Below are 13,964 nucleotides of genomic sequence, written 5' to 3' on the forward strand. Positions count from 1 at the left end.
ATTGATAATAGATAATCAAATTTGTGAAGAGGCCCTAACAGTTATTTATTAATGGTTTAATGTTTCAGGAAACATGCGTAGGATTCACGTTTGCTCGTCTAAATTTGTTTCAGCTGTAAAACTCGGTGAACAGATCTCTGATTATTTGTAGAATTTTATTGGCTTTGTAACCAGTTATTGAGGAAACAGCTTTGCAAATATGCTTGAGGAGAGCCAAATTTTCTGAAGTTGCGTATGAGATGTTTCAGAAAATGTCCCAAACTTAACACAAATATTTCGCATGAAATGATTTATCAACAACAGAATTTTGAGCATCTAGTGACAAAAGTCCCATTTTAAATCTGTCTTTACCTATCTAAATATATTGCTCATGTATTGTATTTTCCGTTTAAGACATTCCGCAGGTATTATTCCTCAAACAACAAAGATATAACAGTGTCTCCTGGTCAGGTTTAACTCAACAGAGCTCCACTGTGTTTTCTTTCAGGTTTTCCAAGCACGGCTCTTTAAAGTCTCACGAGGAGCTGGAGCTTCCGTCGGAGCTGACGGAGGACTGGGCCAGCATGGAGGTGTGTGTGGACTGCAAGAAGTTCATCTCCGACATAATCGCCTCCAGCAAGCACAGCCTGTCGCTGGCCACCAAGAGGGCGCGCTTAAAACGCAAGACCCAGTCCTTTTACATGTCCTCCCCGAAAGGCAGGGAGGAGTACCGGCCCTCCGAACGAACAATCAACGAAATCTGAAACCTTTCACCTTTCACTCTCTCTGTCAGACTGTTTCACCTCCTCCAGACGGCAGCGTACTATAGACGCGCCAGTGTCTTCTCATTAATATCATAGAAGATCCTTTAATCTCTGACTCGAGACGCTCAACCCAACAGAAAAGAGAAGTGGAAACGAAAGGGGACTGACTTCCCTCACCTCTGACGGCACGGCAGTGTGGTCCGATCACACTCACTGTCCATTCAAAGCACAATACAGAAGAGAGATCCTGTTGGAAACTGAATATCAAACTGTACATTTTGTATGGGTTACAGTTTAGTTTTTTACGTGCGTGTGTGTGTGTGTGTACAGTAAATGATTGTTCGATGATATTGTCACCCTTTGTTTTCAATTTGGACTCTTGCTGAGGACGTTTGGAGAGACTTTTCCACCTCTCTGCTGCGGTCAGCACTCTTTAAAGTATACTTCTGATTTGCTCGTGGAATTAAAGGATAATTCATTTACCCATAGATGGTTTTCTTCCACAGATTGCACCATAAAAAGAATAATGACCATTGTAAGCAATGGTTTGTGCCAAATACTACCTTCTTTCTCTTTTGTGTACTCTCGAAAGAAAGTTGTTGTTTTTTTTTCCCCATTGATGCAGCGCTGATACAACAAAATAATCTCGCCACTGCTGTTCAAAACCTGTAACTCATCAGTGTGTAGAAAGGAGGAAAGACTGATCTACAACTGACTCAGCAGAAGCTGCATCGTCTAGATTTTTACTACAAGAAAAAGCTGTCACAATCCCAATCTGATTCTGGAGTATCTAAAGTGCTCCCCTTAACTATATGTGGACAATCGGTGCCATATGTCTATAAGCTAACCTTCCAAAATACACTTTAAATACAGTTAAATCCTGATTGGTGCTTTCATGACATGAGCTGTTTCTGACTGTTCCCCTTTCCATTTCAAACCAACAAGTCACACAAGCACAAGTTAAGCGTCCATCAAGTGAAAAAAAGATGAAATAGTTAAACAAAAAACACAGAGCTTCTACTTGGCTGCACCACTCATAGCTAGGCTGATTGAAAAATTAACACTTTAGGGCCTTGAAAGCACATTGCTTGATTAATATTTACTCATGCGCACAGCAGTAATAAATTACCTTTTTTTAGACACATCTTTTAATAATTTACATACGAGAAAAATACGTTCATATTTTTTTGATTTTTTTAAAAACTGTACCTTTACAATGATGAATATATTGTACATGTTAACTCCTTTATGTTTCGTTACTTGTCTCTGTGTTGTGACATATTGAAATCATACTAAAATGCCTCATGTACAGACAATGAAACCCGGCTCATTGTATAGGTAACAAAGAATGACAACATGCTCTCCAGATGTTTAACACATACAGTTTAGTCTCATTAATGCCTTTATTATTTCCATCGACATCTCTCAGCGGCGGGATCCTACTTCACTGACGGCTGAGACTTTGCTTTTTCACCTTCATCACATTCCTCATCCTCCCCCAGATAAATTTCTGCCTTAAAAGTTGCCTTTTATGACCACTCTCATTCATCAGTCACCAACTGCTACTGTATATACTTTGTTTGTAATGATTTGTTTGTAGATCAGGTGTGTGTTGCCTCATTGATGATGGAGACGTTGATGTCGATCTCTGGGAGGGTGGTTGTTCCGGTGCCGTGTGTTTGAGTCAAAGTTAAAGAAGAGAGGGGGAAGTCCACAGAGAAAACATCACACTGTGTGAGACATAATGCATCATGCATGTACTACAGTGTAGCTTGTACCTTCAGTCTGTATTACCTTCAAGCTGTAACCCCCTGCAGAGAGTGCTACAAATGATGACTACAACAATAAAATTGTAATGCAATACCTGACGACTGCCTCCAGTATCTTTCAAAACGGCTCAGATATTGAAGTCCTTCCTTTTTGATAAGCTTAACTCTCAGGGAGAAAAAAAACAACAACTTTTTTTGGCTGCTCCTGGCTGGAAGGCATTTGACATCTAGTCCTTGTAATTTCACATCAGCAGTGTCTGGAGCAGAGCTGACATCCGCTTCTGCAAACATGGTCCAGGTCGAACAGTATTACTGTGTTCCTCAAAGAGTTACTTAATAAAGAGCATGATAACGTCAGAGGAACTAGACAGTGGTGCAGTGGTTAGCCCAGCTGCTTCACAAGCAGGAACAAGTCTTAAGTTGAGGTTGGCCTTGTGAGTCTTCCTGTGTGGGGGTGGCTGTGCTTACTTAGGCACAAACCTGGATGTATGTGACAGACAGTATGAAACAAGAAAGACAGAACAGCTTAAGGTGCCATTTAATCAAGACTGGATGTGTCATACAAGGGTGTATCAATATACAACAATTCAATTGTTTGCCTTGTTTGTGATGTTTGCCTCATCATAATATTTCATACTCATTTAAATTCTTTTTATCTTTTATGACTATAAAATTGCTGGACACTAAAAATTCGTGCTACACCAAGAAAGCCTCAGAAGCTAAACATTAGTGTTCTAGCTTTGGGGAAAATGTGATAATCATTGTATCATTTTCCTTTATGTGACACACCAGGTTCAGTGTGAGAGACCTGAAATCTAGGAAGTAGCTGATTATGGCAGAGCTGAGGTGTTGTATTCTACTGTGGTAAGGCAGGGCATTTTCTATAATCTCATTCATGATTTGGCAGAGGTTTTCTAGAAACTGTTGGCACCAAGATGCACCTTAGGGGCTCCAACATGTCTAAAGATATTCAAGCATCACAACCCGGTCTTGTGAAACTTCTCTGACACATGAAACCTGGGTATAGAAGAAGAAGAAGAAGAAGACGAAGAAGAAGAAGAAGAAGAAGAAGAAGAAGAAGAAGAAGAAGAAGAAGAAGAAGAAGAAGAAGAAGAAGAAGGAGAAGGAGAAGGAGAAGAAGAAATGAATGAATTTTGTGCCGCAGCTCTGTTGCCATGGTGACGCGTAAACGATCGCTGTTTAGCTAGTTCGCTAAGTAGCTAACCTTAGCTGTGTTTCATGAACTCAAATCGTTTCTTTGAACGGATAAACTATCTTGTTTTACCAAGGCTGCAATCAGCTCCTGCGGGGAGGACCGAGGTGAGTAACTATTGACATTACCTGTAATATTTTAATGTCGACGTACGTGGATTCATAAAGCCAACCAGTTTTGAAAACTTGATTGTTTTTGGTATTTTGGCAATGCTTTATACAGACACTAAATCAATAGCTTTCCAACCTGAATGCTATCATATATATATATATATATATATATATATATATATATATATATATATATATATATATATATATATATATATATATATATATATATTAGGGGTGGGACTCGATTAAAAAAATTAATCTAATTAATTAGGGCCTTTGTAATTAATTAATCTCAATTAATCGCATATCGATATTTGACCCGAGATCAGTGAGAACCTTTCTTTTTCTAATGGATTTTGGTATAGTGAATCAATATAGTGATACATAAGCTTAAGCAACAAAACACTGTTCATTTTTTCAGCAGGGAAGGAGGAATTTAACCAAGATAAATAAACCAATACACATTGATTAGTGCAACTTTTGTTGGGCTGGGCGAGGGTCCTTGAAGTAGTCGGAGTGACATCCTCTTCAACTCTATCTGTATGCGAGGCTTGCGTGTTGGCCGCTGCTGCGACATGCTTAGCATTCAGATGATATAGCAGGCTCGATGTGCTGCCATGGTATGCAAATTCTTTGCTGCACAATATGCATACAGCTTTGGTTTTATCCACGCTGCCATCCGCTGGCTTTTTAAATCTAAATTTTCTGTGCACGAGACCAAGTAGTGCGCTGTCGTCGGGAGCAGTGTTGCCAACTCCCCAGTAAGGAAAGTCACTATTGGCTGTCCTAAAAGTCGCCAGAAGTTGCTAGATGAGGTCGTTACCTAATTTGCAATTTGCATGTAATTGTAATGGACGCTGTAGGAGAGAGGAATAACGTCATGGGAGAAGCAAAATGTGAGTTAAAAAAACACCCTACATATGTTTAGAACTACAAATGAATTTTCTTCTGTTTATTCTTGGTTTGTCAGCAAGTGAGCAGTGGCGTATTTGCGCACACGCGATTCATTAGAAGTGTGGAGGAGTGGTGTGGGTCTCCTCTCTGCTCTGCCTGCAGCAGGGAGCGCTGCATGAGACTGGCCGCCTGTGAGTGCTTTGGGACGGGGGAGGGGCTCACGCAGCACCGCAGCTCATTGAGGACAGCAGCTGCAGAACGAGACGTCCTGTCACGTCTCCACAGCACCAGAAAAAGTCGCTAAATTTGTTGCTAGTCGCTTTTGACAAAAAAAGTCGCCAGGAGGCTTTGGAAAGTCGCCAGATTTAACGAGAAAGTCACCAAATCGGGAGCTGTTTCGTTGTTGTGTCACAGCGAAATAAGTCCGGGTGAAACTCGTCCGGTGACAAACGTTCCGCGACAATTTGCGATAATTTTTTTTATCGCGTTAAAATTTCTGTAATTAATTAATCGTAACTAACGCGTTAAAGTCACAGCCTTAATATATATATATATATATATATATATATATATATATATATATATATATACATACATACATACATACATACATACATACATACATACATACATGTTTTAATAATTATATATATATATATATATATATATATATATATATATATATATATATATATATATATACACACATATAATTATTAAAACATGTTTGATGGTGTCCTTTCAGTGTTGGGAAAATGTTATCTGATCTAACTTATCAATAAAAACCCTGCTACGAGTGACATTAAATAGGTTAATGAATAAGGCACCAAGTAGCAAGATAATAACATATTGTCTGAGTGAAACCAAACGTTCTGCTTTGACTGATGGATTTCCCACAGGATGTCTTTACCCCACACTCAGAGCCTCAGGTCAGCAGCTGTGGTGGAGGACTGTGTTCTTCAGCTGGACATCCTGGGACATGCCCTGGAGGTGCAGATCAGCAGGCAGAAAGGCCCTGCAGCTGCTCAGGTGACTACAACACCTGTTCATACACTGTCCAGAGAATCACCCAGTAAACTCTGATTTTACAGTCGTGTTTTCATTCTGATAATAACTTGATGTGTGTCTGTCTGATGTGTCCGTGTGCAGGAAAAAGCCAGATTGAGCAAGATGAAAAAGGATTGGTAAGTGGTCCACAAACAAACAAAAGTAAACTTTTAGCTTCATCTATTTTTTCCTCTCTCAGACAGTTTTCTTCTATCTAGTGAAAGCATATCACTGCAGATGTCCAAGCTGCATTTGGAACTGGAGGAGAAGCACAGTTTCGATTCTTTGCGAAATGTTGTGGACAAAAAGGAGCAGCATAAGAAAGATGAAGAGAAAAAAAGGTGAAATGGTGTCTTGTTAAAAGTAACGAGTAGGCCTCCCTATACACAATACATGAGCTGGATCAGAGAAAAAGATTGGGGTGTTGAGGGAGGAAATAATTTGGTGTCTTTGTATTCAGAGAGCTCATGGAAGAACTGGAGCAGAGAAGAAAACATCTGCTTGAAAAAGAAGCTGAAGAACAAGCAAGAAAAGTGAGTGTAAGAAAGCCAAAGATTCCCTCACATTGTTTTGACCTGTCCATCTGAACAAACTCCACCCGTGAGTTGGGATCCGGTCCTCCTTGATAAGGGATAGCTGACTTAAGTGTTATATTTCAACTGCAAGTTGCTTTCAGTACTACTGGAAGGACCACAAACGCTACTCTGAGGGTTTTTGATACTATTTAGATTGAGTAAGAGTAGAAAATGACAATGAGGTAGAGTCCTGTATGCACCTGAAAACCTGCCCAGAAAGTTCCACAACAGTATTCCTAATACTCTCTCTCTCTCTCTCTCTCTCTCTCTCTCTCCCTCAGGAAAAACTATCCGCCTCTTCCCGTCAGAAAGGCCAGAGTTTGGAAAGCAAACAGGATTTGAAAAAGAATATTGAGCTGCAACTCTTGGCTGAGGAGAAAGCGACTGCTAGAGCCGAGGAGCTGCTCCAGGATCAGCTGGATGTGAGTTTATTGGTCCATCTGTCTGACAACACTCTGGTTTAGTATCAGGTACACCAACACCAGTAACAATCACTTCCGTTGTCTCTCTTAGCTGCTGTATAAAAAGCTGAAGGAGGAGATGACAGTTCATGAGGAGTCAGAGAAATTCCTGCAAGATCAGCATGAGGTTGGTCAAACACAACAGCTATTCATTTATTCTTGATCACTGATTTATCTGCACGAAAAGATCAGATTATTTGTTTGGAACACAATTACAAGACCAATGCTGGATTTTCAGAAACTGAATTTTCCAGCCTCAGTTTAGTTTCACTAGAGGGCACTAGGCACCGCTTTAACCTGAACAGAGGCTCAGTACTGTGGGATGTTGTGGTTGTGACAAGCATCAGCACTGCTAATGGGTGGCGACAGAATAGGCTGACTCATGGAAACTTGAGAGGTGATGGTGAAACAAATACACGAGTCATTAATCTTAAGAATTAACTAAGATGACCACAAATGAACACAAGACAAACATGCAAAAAAAAAAAAAAAAAAAAAGAGAGAGATACAAATGACCTCGTGGGGCACCAATCTTACACAAAGAGCATAAAATGTCAGGATAAACACAAATCAGAATAATCAGAATAAAGAAGATAGAAACAAACAATGACTAAAAAATAGACAAAATGACCACTGTCAGACACAAAAGAAACAAAGTATCAAACAATAAAATAGCATTAAAAAATAATATGGAGACAAATTACACAAAATGAACACAGTAACAGTGGGACGCTGTTTCATTAAAAGAACACAAAGTTACTACAAAATACATGAAATGACCAAAGACAGAGAAAATACTCACAAAAATGATCACAAAAAGATGCAATGTGACCACAGGAATGTTAACAAAACCATAAAAAAAAGACAAAAAAAAAAACCATCACGATGAGACATAATGAAACTAGAGAGGTGAACTAAATGACCTCTGAGACACTAACTAACTGCAGAGAAACTCAAACACAGGGAAAATGAGAGGCAATGTGGCCTCAGAGCAAGTGATGGGCTTCTGATATTACACGTCCAAAGACTCATTAATTTTTTTTTTCTTAAAAATAACTATTTTCAATAAACTCATCATGTAATAAATCCTGTTGGAATCCAACATAATTCGCTGTGTCTGATGTTTCCTTGCCCTCGACCAGGAGCTGCAGCAGCAGCTGCAGAAGTGGCAGCAGCTCACGAAGCAGATTCAGCAGGAGAAGAAGGAGCAGCTCATCAGTGTGTGGGGCAAGAAGACCCTGGGCTTCAACAGACTGATGGAGACGAAGGGGAGGGTGAGGAGCCCTCGACGCTCGGCCGATGCTGCTCCTCGGATTGTCGTCTGCCAGACATTCATTAGCTGACGCTTTCAGTTCAGGGTGATGGAGCAGGTGGTGATGGAGGACAGAGAGGAGCAGGAGAAACTGCGCCAACAGCACGCCAAGGTCAGAGCTGCCACCAAGGTAAGAACATCCAATCAGAAGACAGATGGAGACTCGCCAACACATTCCACTCTTATCAGATCTACTCCTGTTGAGCTATTATTGACTTGTTCATTGTTATCTGTGATCTGTGTGCAGCTGCAGGCCTGGTGGAGAGGCTGCATGGTCCGCCGAGGCCTCGGCGGTTTCAAAACAGACGCCAGCAAGAAAGGAAAGAAGAAGGAAGGGAAAAAGAAGAAGAAATGACTTTCCCAACACATAGGTCAAAGTTACTGCAAACTTTTTATTTACAGCTTAAAATAAATATTTTTGGCATTTCACATTTGAGAAAAGCAAAGTCAACAGTTAAATGAAAGTAAAAACATTTTAAATCAAAGCCTTTTTCTTCAGATTTTAAATAAAATATCTTCTGAGTTTAAGGCTTAAAAGCAGTCAGTTGACAAGAATAAATAACACACATGAAAAAGGCAACAGATGCAAATAACTCACATCTGACTGTTAGCAATATGAAGTAATGCACTGAACGTGACCATGGGCCATACACTTGAACTTCAATCTGTTGTCATGACATGATAGAGATTTCAGCCACAGCCGCTTGTCTCTGCGACCACACAGTATGAAATGAGCTGATGAGACGAGTCTTGCAGTATTCTTCCCCATCCCTGGAAATAATCCACAGTGTAATGTTTTAGAGCGTGGGCTGAGACGCTGACTTTAGTTTGTGTGTCTCAATTTGAAATTACTGGAAGAAATGTAACTTTATCAGCTATGTTGTATCACTAAGGTGTTCACATCTGTGTCATTTATTTTTAAGGTCCCAGCATTGTGTTCTGAGAGAATGCGTTTTTTTTTTTTTTTTTTACATTTTCCTATTGTTTCATCGTTTTTATATACTACTCGAAACAGGTTCCAGTCAGTGTTGCTGTGATTCTTGGTAATACGATCACTCTGTTAACACTTCGAATACTGTGATTAAAAATAATGGTTTCCATGTTTTTAGTAGCGAAATATTCAATTAGAGTACATAATAAACATGACGCAACAAGAGATCGATTTTTTTTAGCTCTATTCACAATACTGACCATATGCAACACACTACGTCATTGCAGTTGGAGTGTGCAGTGTGTGTGTGTGTTTGTGTCATCTTGAAACGGTCGTGCACGTCCTCGGTTTTCATTCAGACGGCTGGCCTTGTTCGATGTGCATTTCGTTGTTGTCTCCGATGATGACGCAGCTGAGGTGAGAGCTCCTGATGCTGATGCTCAGCTGCTCTGCATCTGAAGAAACCTGCTCCGCCCCCTGCTGCCCGTGGCTGCAGCTGCACGTCTGCTGGCCTGCAACACACAAGAGTCGTTTCAGCGCTACTCCCGAGCGCAGAGCAGGGGTGAGAAATGAAGATAAATCCTGCACAGGTTACATACCGTGCACAAGGCTCTCGGGCTGTCGCATCAGAGGCTGCTGTTCAGTCACGGTGCGCTGGTAGGTGTTGTCCCCGATGATGCAATGGTTTAAGGTGGAGTTGCTGATGTTGACGATCATAACATTGGACCATGGGCCCCTGAGGGCCTCTGTTCATGAGAAGAAGAAAGGGGAAACAGGGAGAGAATATGAAAATGTGAAATGGTTCCTGAGTGACGCAATGGGAGAAGTACCGCAAGACACGGCTGCTGTTAAAGTTCTTTCAGTTCCAGAAAAAAAAAACGTTCAAAGCCTCCCTCATTCAGCACTCATGCAATGTGAACTGCATTGACCCCACATGTAGTATATCTTGATAGAGAAAACAAGAGTATGGCTTTTAAGGGCTATTTGTCACACTCAAAGTGGATTTTAGCAGCCGAATGTAATGTGGCACATCTGAAATAATAGGCTGAAACATACACTTAGTATGTAACAGACAGGAAGAGGTCAACAGAGAGACAAAGACATGTGAAGATGTTTTACTGTAAAAACAAAGCTATAGGGTCCTACCTTGTTCAATCTGATCCCTCGTGCGCTGCTGAGGTTGAGCTGTGAAAGCAGAGCGAAATGTTACATCAGACTTTGCCAGTTAATACAGTGATTACTCCCTCCATCCCTAGCCTACACACCAAAATGAAAATATCAGTGCACAGAGAAAAGAAGACCCCCTCATCTTGCTCGACAGACAAAGATGTTTGTGAACTCTAACTTGTAAAATGAAGACTTACCTGAACAGCACACTGGGATGGAGATGCACATGAACCTGGAGGCCATGGTGCAGCTCTTCAGCATGGCGTTCTGCATCATATGGAAGACTTTCTGCATGCTGGAGGCTTTCAGAGTCAACACCTGTAGGATGAGAGCACATATTGAGTACTGTCACACGATCTACCTCAGTACATGGATAACACATAGGTATGTCTAGTTAATTTTGACCATTACAAACTTCATTATGTCTGTTTCAGTAACCTGCGGAAGTAAGGGAGAGAAGTAAGAGTCACGTCAGAGCTAGATGCAGATCTGGCCTTACATGGCTTGTCCGGCTGATGCTGTCTTCCTCATGCTTTATTCATTTATGGTATGCTTTCGATGAGGGGAAAAGACAGTCTTCCCTCTACTGGAGTTTAGGGAAGTGGCTCCTGGAGGTGTGCTGCCAGGGATCCAACTAGACAAAACCGCAATAAAACCAAGGTCCCACTAGATGGCATCAGTAGAAATCACTGCCCATTGATGAATAGATCATACAACAAAATCTTTTTTTTTTCCAGTCATCAGGGTGCAGTGTGCTGGATGGGAGAACAGAGTTCACCCCCCACCCCAGGGTACCCCCTTCTGCTTTCCTATTTTCACTGTGGTGAATTATTTTTCAAGAATATATTGAATCAAGTGACCATACACCTCACAAATAAATATGTTAATGTGAAATAAAATCTAAATAAAGCAAACTTTTCCCCTCAGTAGGGCCGAAAATTAACCACGTGATTAACTGTGAACACTAAGGTATTCGTTTTCATGCCAAATGTTAGTGGATTGCGGATCTTTTTTCTCCACTAATCGCCGCACACACAAGTTTTTTTTTTTTCACTCAGAAAGTCTTGGGGGTGCGTGAAGAGCTTTCTGGAAGAAGAAAAAGTACAGACGGAAAACTTTTTCACTGTTTTTCTGGGTCAAGTGCGCGCTCTTCTCTGCGCACTCATGTTTTACTCAACAATACACGCAAACATATTTATCTTAACACAACCTCTTAAAGCTACATAGAAAACAAATATATATAAAAAAAAAAAGTAAGAAAGTTTCTCTTCCACGATAAGCTTTACAGTACTTCATATTGAGGAAGAGACATTCATTCATGGGTAAAACACTCACCTGGCTGAGAGGCGCTTTATCTCTCGTCTTCACCAAGCCGCTGTACATGACATGATTCGCAGACGATGCTGGAGATGCGTCCATCACCGGCCGGGGGTTCGAGCTTAAGTTGAAGAAAGCTTCAAATGTCGACAGATATGTCGGTTTACCAGTCTATACAGAAAAACCCCAGTCGGCTGCTGCGCATGCGCACGGAGTTTCCAGCAGCACGTCTTCCCTTCAACTCAGTGAACACGGATTTTGTTTTTTCCTCCACTGAAATCTGCAAAACACACATCATTGCTGTTATGGCATTGCATTCCGCGTATTTTGTTGCATCATGCATGAAATCAGAAATGATGAAGTAACACCTGCAGGATGTCAGATTATAACATAATTTTATAGTTCTGGTTTTAAATAATGTTGCTATTCATCTGGGAGATTTTAGTAAAACACAAGATCTTGTTCCGATGTACGATGTAAATAATGCTCTGTTAGATAGCCAGTATTTTTAGCTAAATTTCGTTTGAGGGATCAAGTGGATGACTTCCTATGTCCAAAAAAAAAAAAAAAAAAAAAAAAAAAAGGGGGGGGGGGGGGGTTCAGGATACTTCATCCATTCTATTTTGCTTTATTCTGTGCAGGGTTATGGGGCACTGGAACCAATCCCAGCCAACTATCCAGGATGAGTGGCCAGAACCAGAAACACAGACAGACTACCACTATTAGGGTCACCAGTTAACTTCACATGGTCATTTTTGGACTGTGGTAGGAAAACTGGAGAAACCCACCCGGAGAGAACATGCAAACTCCACACAGAAAAGGCCCAGCTGGTATTTGAACCCAGAGGACTAACTACTGCATCACTGTGGCCCCCAAGATTCATGATGTGACGACCACTGACCTCCTGTCTGTCTCATACTTTGTGATGGTAATAAGATTATATGTTCAGAAGGAAACTTAAAGGTAATTAAAGTTACTAAATCGACACAAAGACAAATGCCGTTCTTCTTGACTCTGTATTTCACTTCCAAACATGATATTCGGACATCGTGATCTTTGTAATTAGCATCTCTAATTACAAATGAAAGATGAGATATTTATACTAATCAGCAAAAAATGATCAAAATAGTGTATTTGTAAAATTAAAGAATAAAACATTTATCTCAAAATAGTAACTATTTATGTAAATGTTGCAATTTTAAAACAGACACAAACTATTGATATTTTGGTGTTCATTTGCATATTCATATTTGCTTCCATACATGTCACATCATGATAGGAACTCACAATACAGCGACATTTTCACATTCTAATTTTCATAGACAGTCCAGCTAAAGCTAACAGTCTCTTTCTTTCTTGTCAGTGTGATATAACGCAAAAAAACAAACCAATAGCTTCACTAGGATATTAGTGTAACATACAAACAATGCTTCCATCAGTAAACGGAAGTTTTTCATTAATTCCTTTGCAAAACAGCGTTTGTTGCTATTTTCATATTGAAAGCATGTTCGAAGCAACATTGCCAGATAACAGCGTGAAAACGTGAAAAGTAGAAATATTCAAGCAAACAACTTCATAGTTCAGAGCTGAGCTGGTTTTGGAATAAACATTCGATGTGTGCAGGTGCAACATTTACAACACCTGCAAAAGTTTCCAAATAAGAACATTGATCATGCAGTACTAAATAAAAAAAAAAGAAAAAAAAAGGTAGAATTAGCTTGTTCACTCTGATAAGTCAAATCTCAGAAAAAGTACAGACCTTCCTCTGTTACCATGTGACCAAAATGAAAATGGGGGGATTTTGATGCAGGCGTGAAAGCAAGTTCCTTAGTGGCGGAGCTGCTTACCATGTTTTCTGAGCATGTGGAAGCAGTGAAAGGGCCTGTTGCAATGTTTTGAAAGAACCTAACCCAAAGAGCACTATTTGACTCTCTGCCACGCATAAAACTGAAAACAATTCAATATACAAGAAAGGCAGGATTTTAAAACATTTAAATGTAAGAAATGACAATCAATATTTTCCATCAAGTTCATCAGACAATGAGATGTCCACATTTGAATGACAGATGAATGGTAAAATAAATCCAGTCCAATCCTGTTACTGCATTTGTACCAGCAAGCGGTGGGTATGCTGCTGAGTATATGCAGCCTCATATATTGCGAACAAGGGGAAGTACCTGTTGTGGTTTCACCCCCACTGAGTACCTGTACAATTGGACAGTTTACTCTAGTATGAGTGTAACCTAAATAATATTTGTTTTAATTACAAGCCTTCTGATATATCTTGTTTCCATGTATTTCTTGGCACAAAATATTCAACCTTTTCTTTTTAACAATTTTTTACTTCACTCACATAAAAACACACTTTTAAAACATTCAGATAGAAAAATGTTTAATGTAAATGTCATTCATAACTGATTAT

General features: G+C 40.1%; 2 protein-coding genes across 4 annotated transcripts in view; both read left to right on the top strand.

The window, feature by feature from the left end:
* spire1b (spire-type actin nucleation factor 1b) overlaps nucleotides 1–6,625 on the top strand; it is a 36,052-nt gene extending 29,427 nt beyond the window's left edge. For 2 of the 3 annotated variants that reach the window (XM_030102112.1, XM_030102115.1), the window contains one exon: nucleotides 488–884. In XM_030102112.1, the coding sequence (XP_029957972.1) occupies nucleotides 488–743 (256 nt within the window). In that variant the 3' untranslated portion in view covers nucleotides 744–884. Of the gene's footprint in view, nucleotides 1–487; nucleotides 885–6,593 lie in introns of those variants that run through there. The other variant, XM_030102114.1, reaches the window with a different exon arrangement.
* drc9 (dynein regulatory complex subunit 9) lies at nucleotides 5,633–8,509 on the top strand. Its single transcript, XM_030102397.1, has 9 exons — nucleotides 5,633–5,761; nucleotides 5,882–5,916; nucleotides 5,998–6,120; nucleotides 6,240–6,318; nucleotides 6,636–6,776; nucleotides 6,868–6,942; nucleotides 7,958–8,089; nucleotides 8,168–8,257; nucleotides 8,375–8,509. Exons 1-9 carry the CDS (start codon nucleotides 5,633–5,635, stop codon nucleotides 8,480–8,482), a joined length of 912 nt encoding a protein of 303 aa, XP_029958257.1. The 3' UTR covers nucleotides 8,483–8,509.
* The last annotated feature ends 5,455 nt before the right edge of the window (nucleotides 8,510–13,964 follow it).

This window comes from Salarias fasciatus, chromosome 11, assembly GCF_902148845.1.
Source record: "Salarias fasciatus chromosome 11, fSalaFa1.1, whole genome shotgun sequence".
NCBI classification, from domain to species: domain Eukaryota; kingdom Metazoa; phylum Chordata; class Actinopteri; order Blenniiformes; family Blenniidae; genus Salarias; species Salarias fasciatus.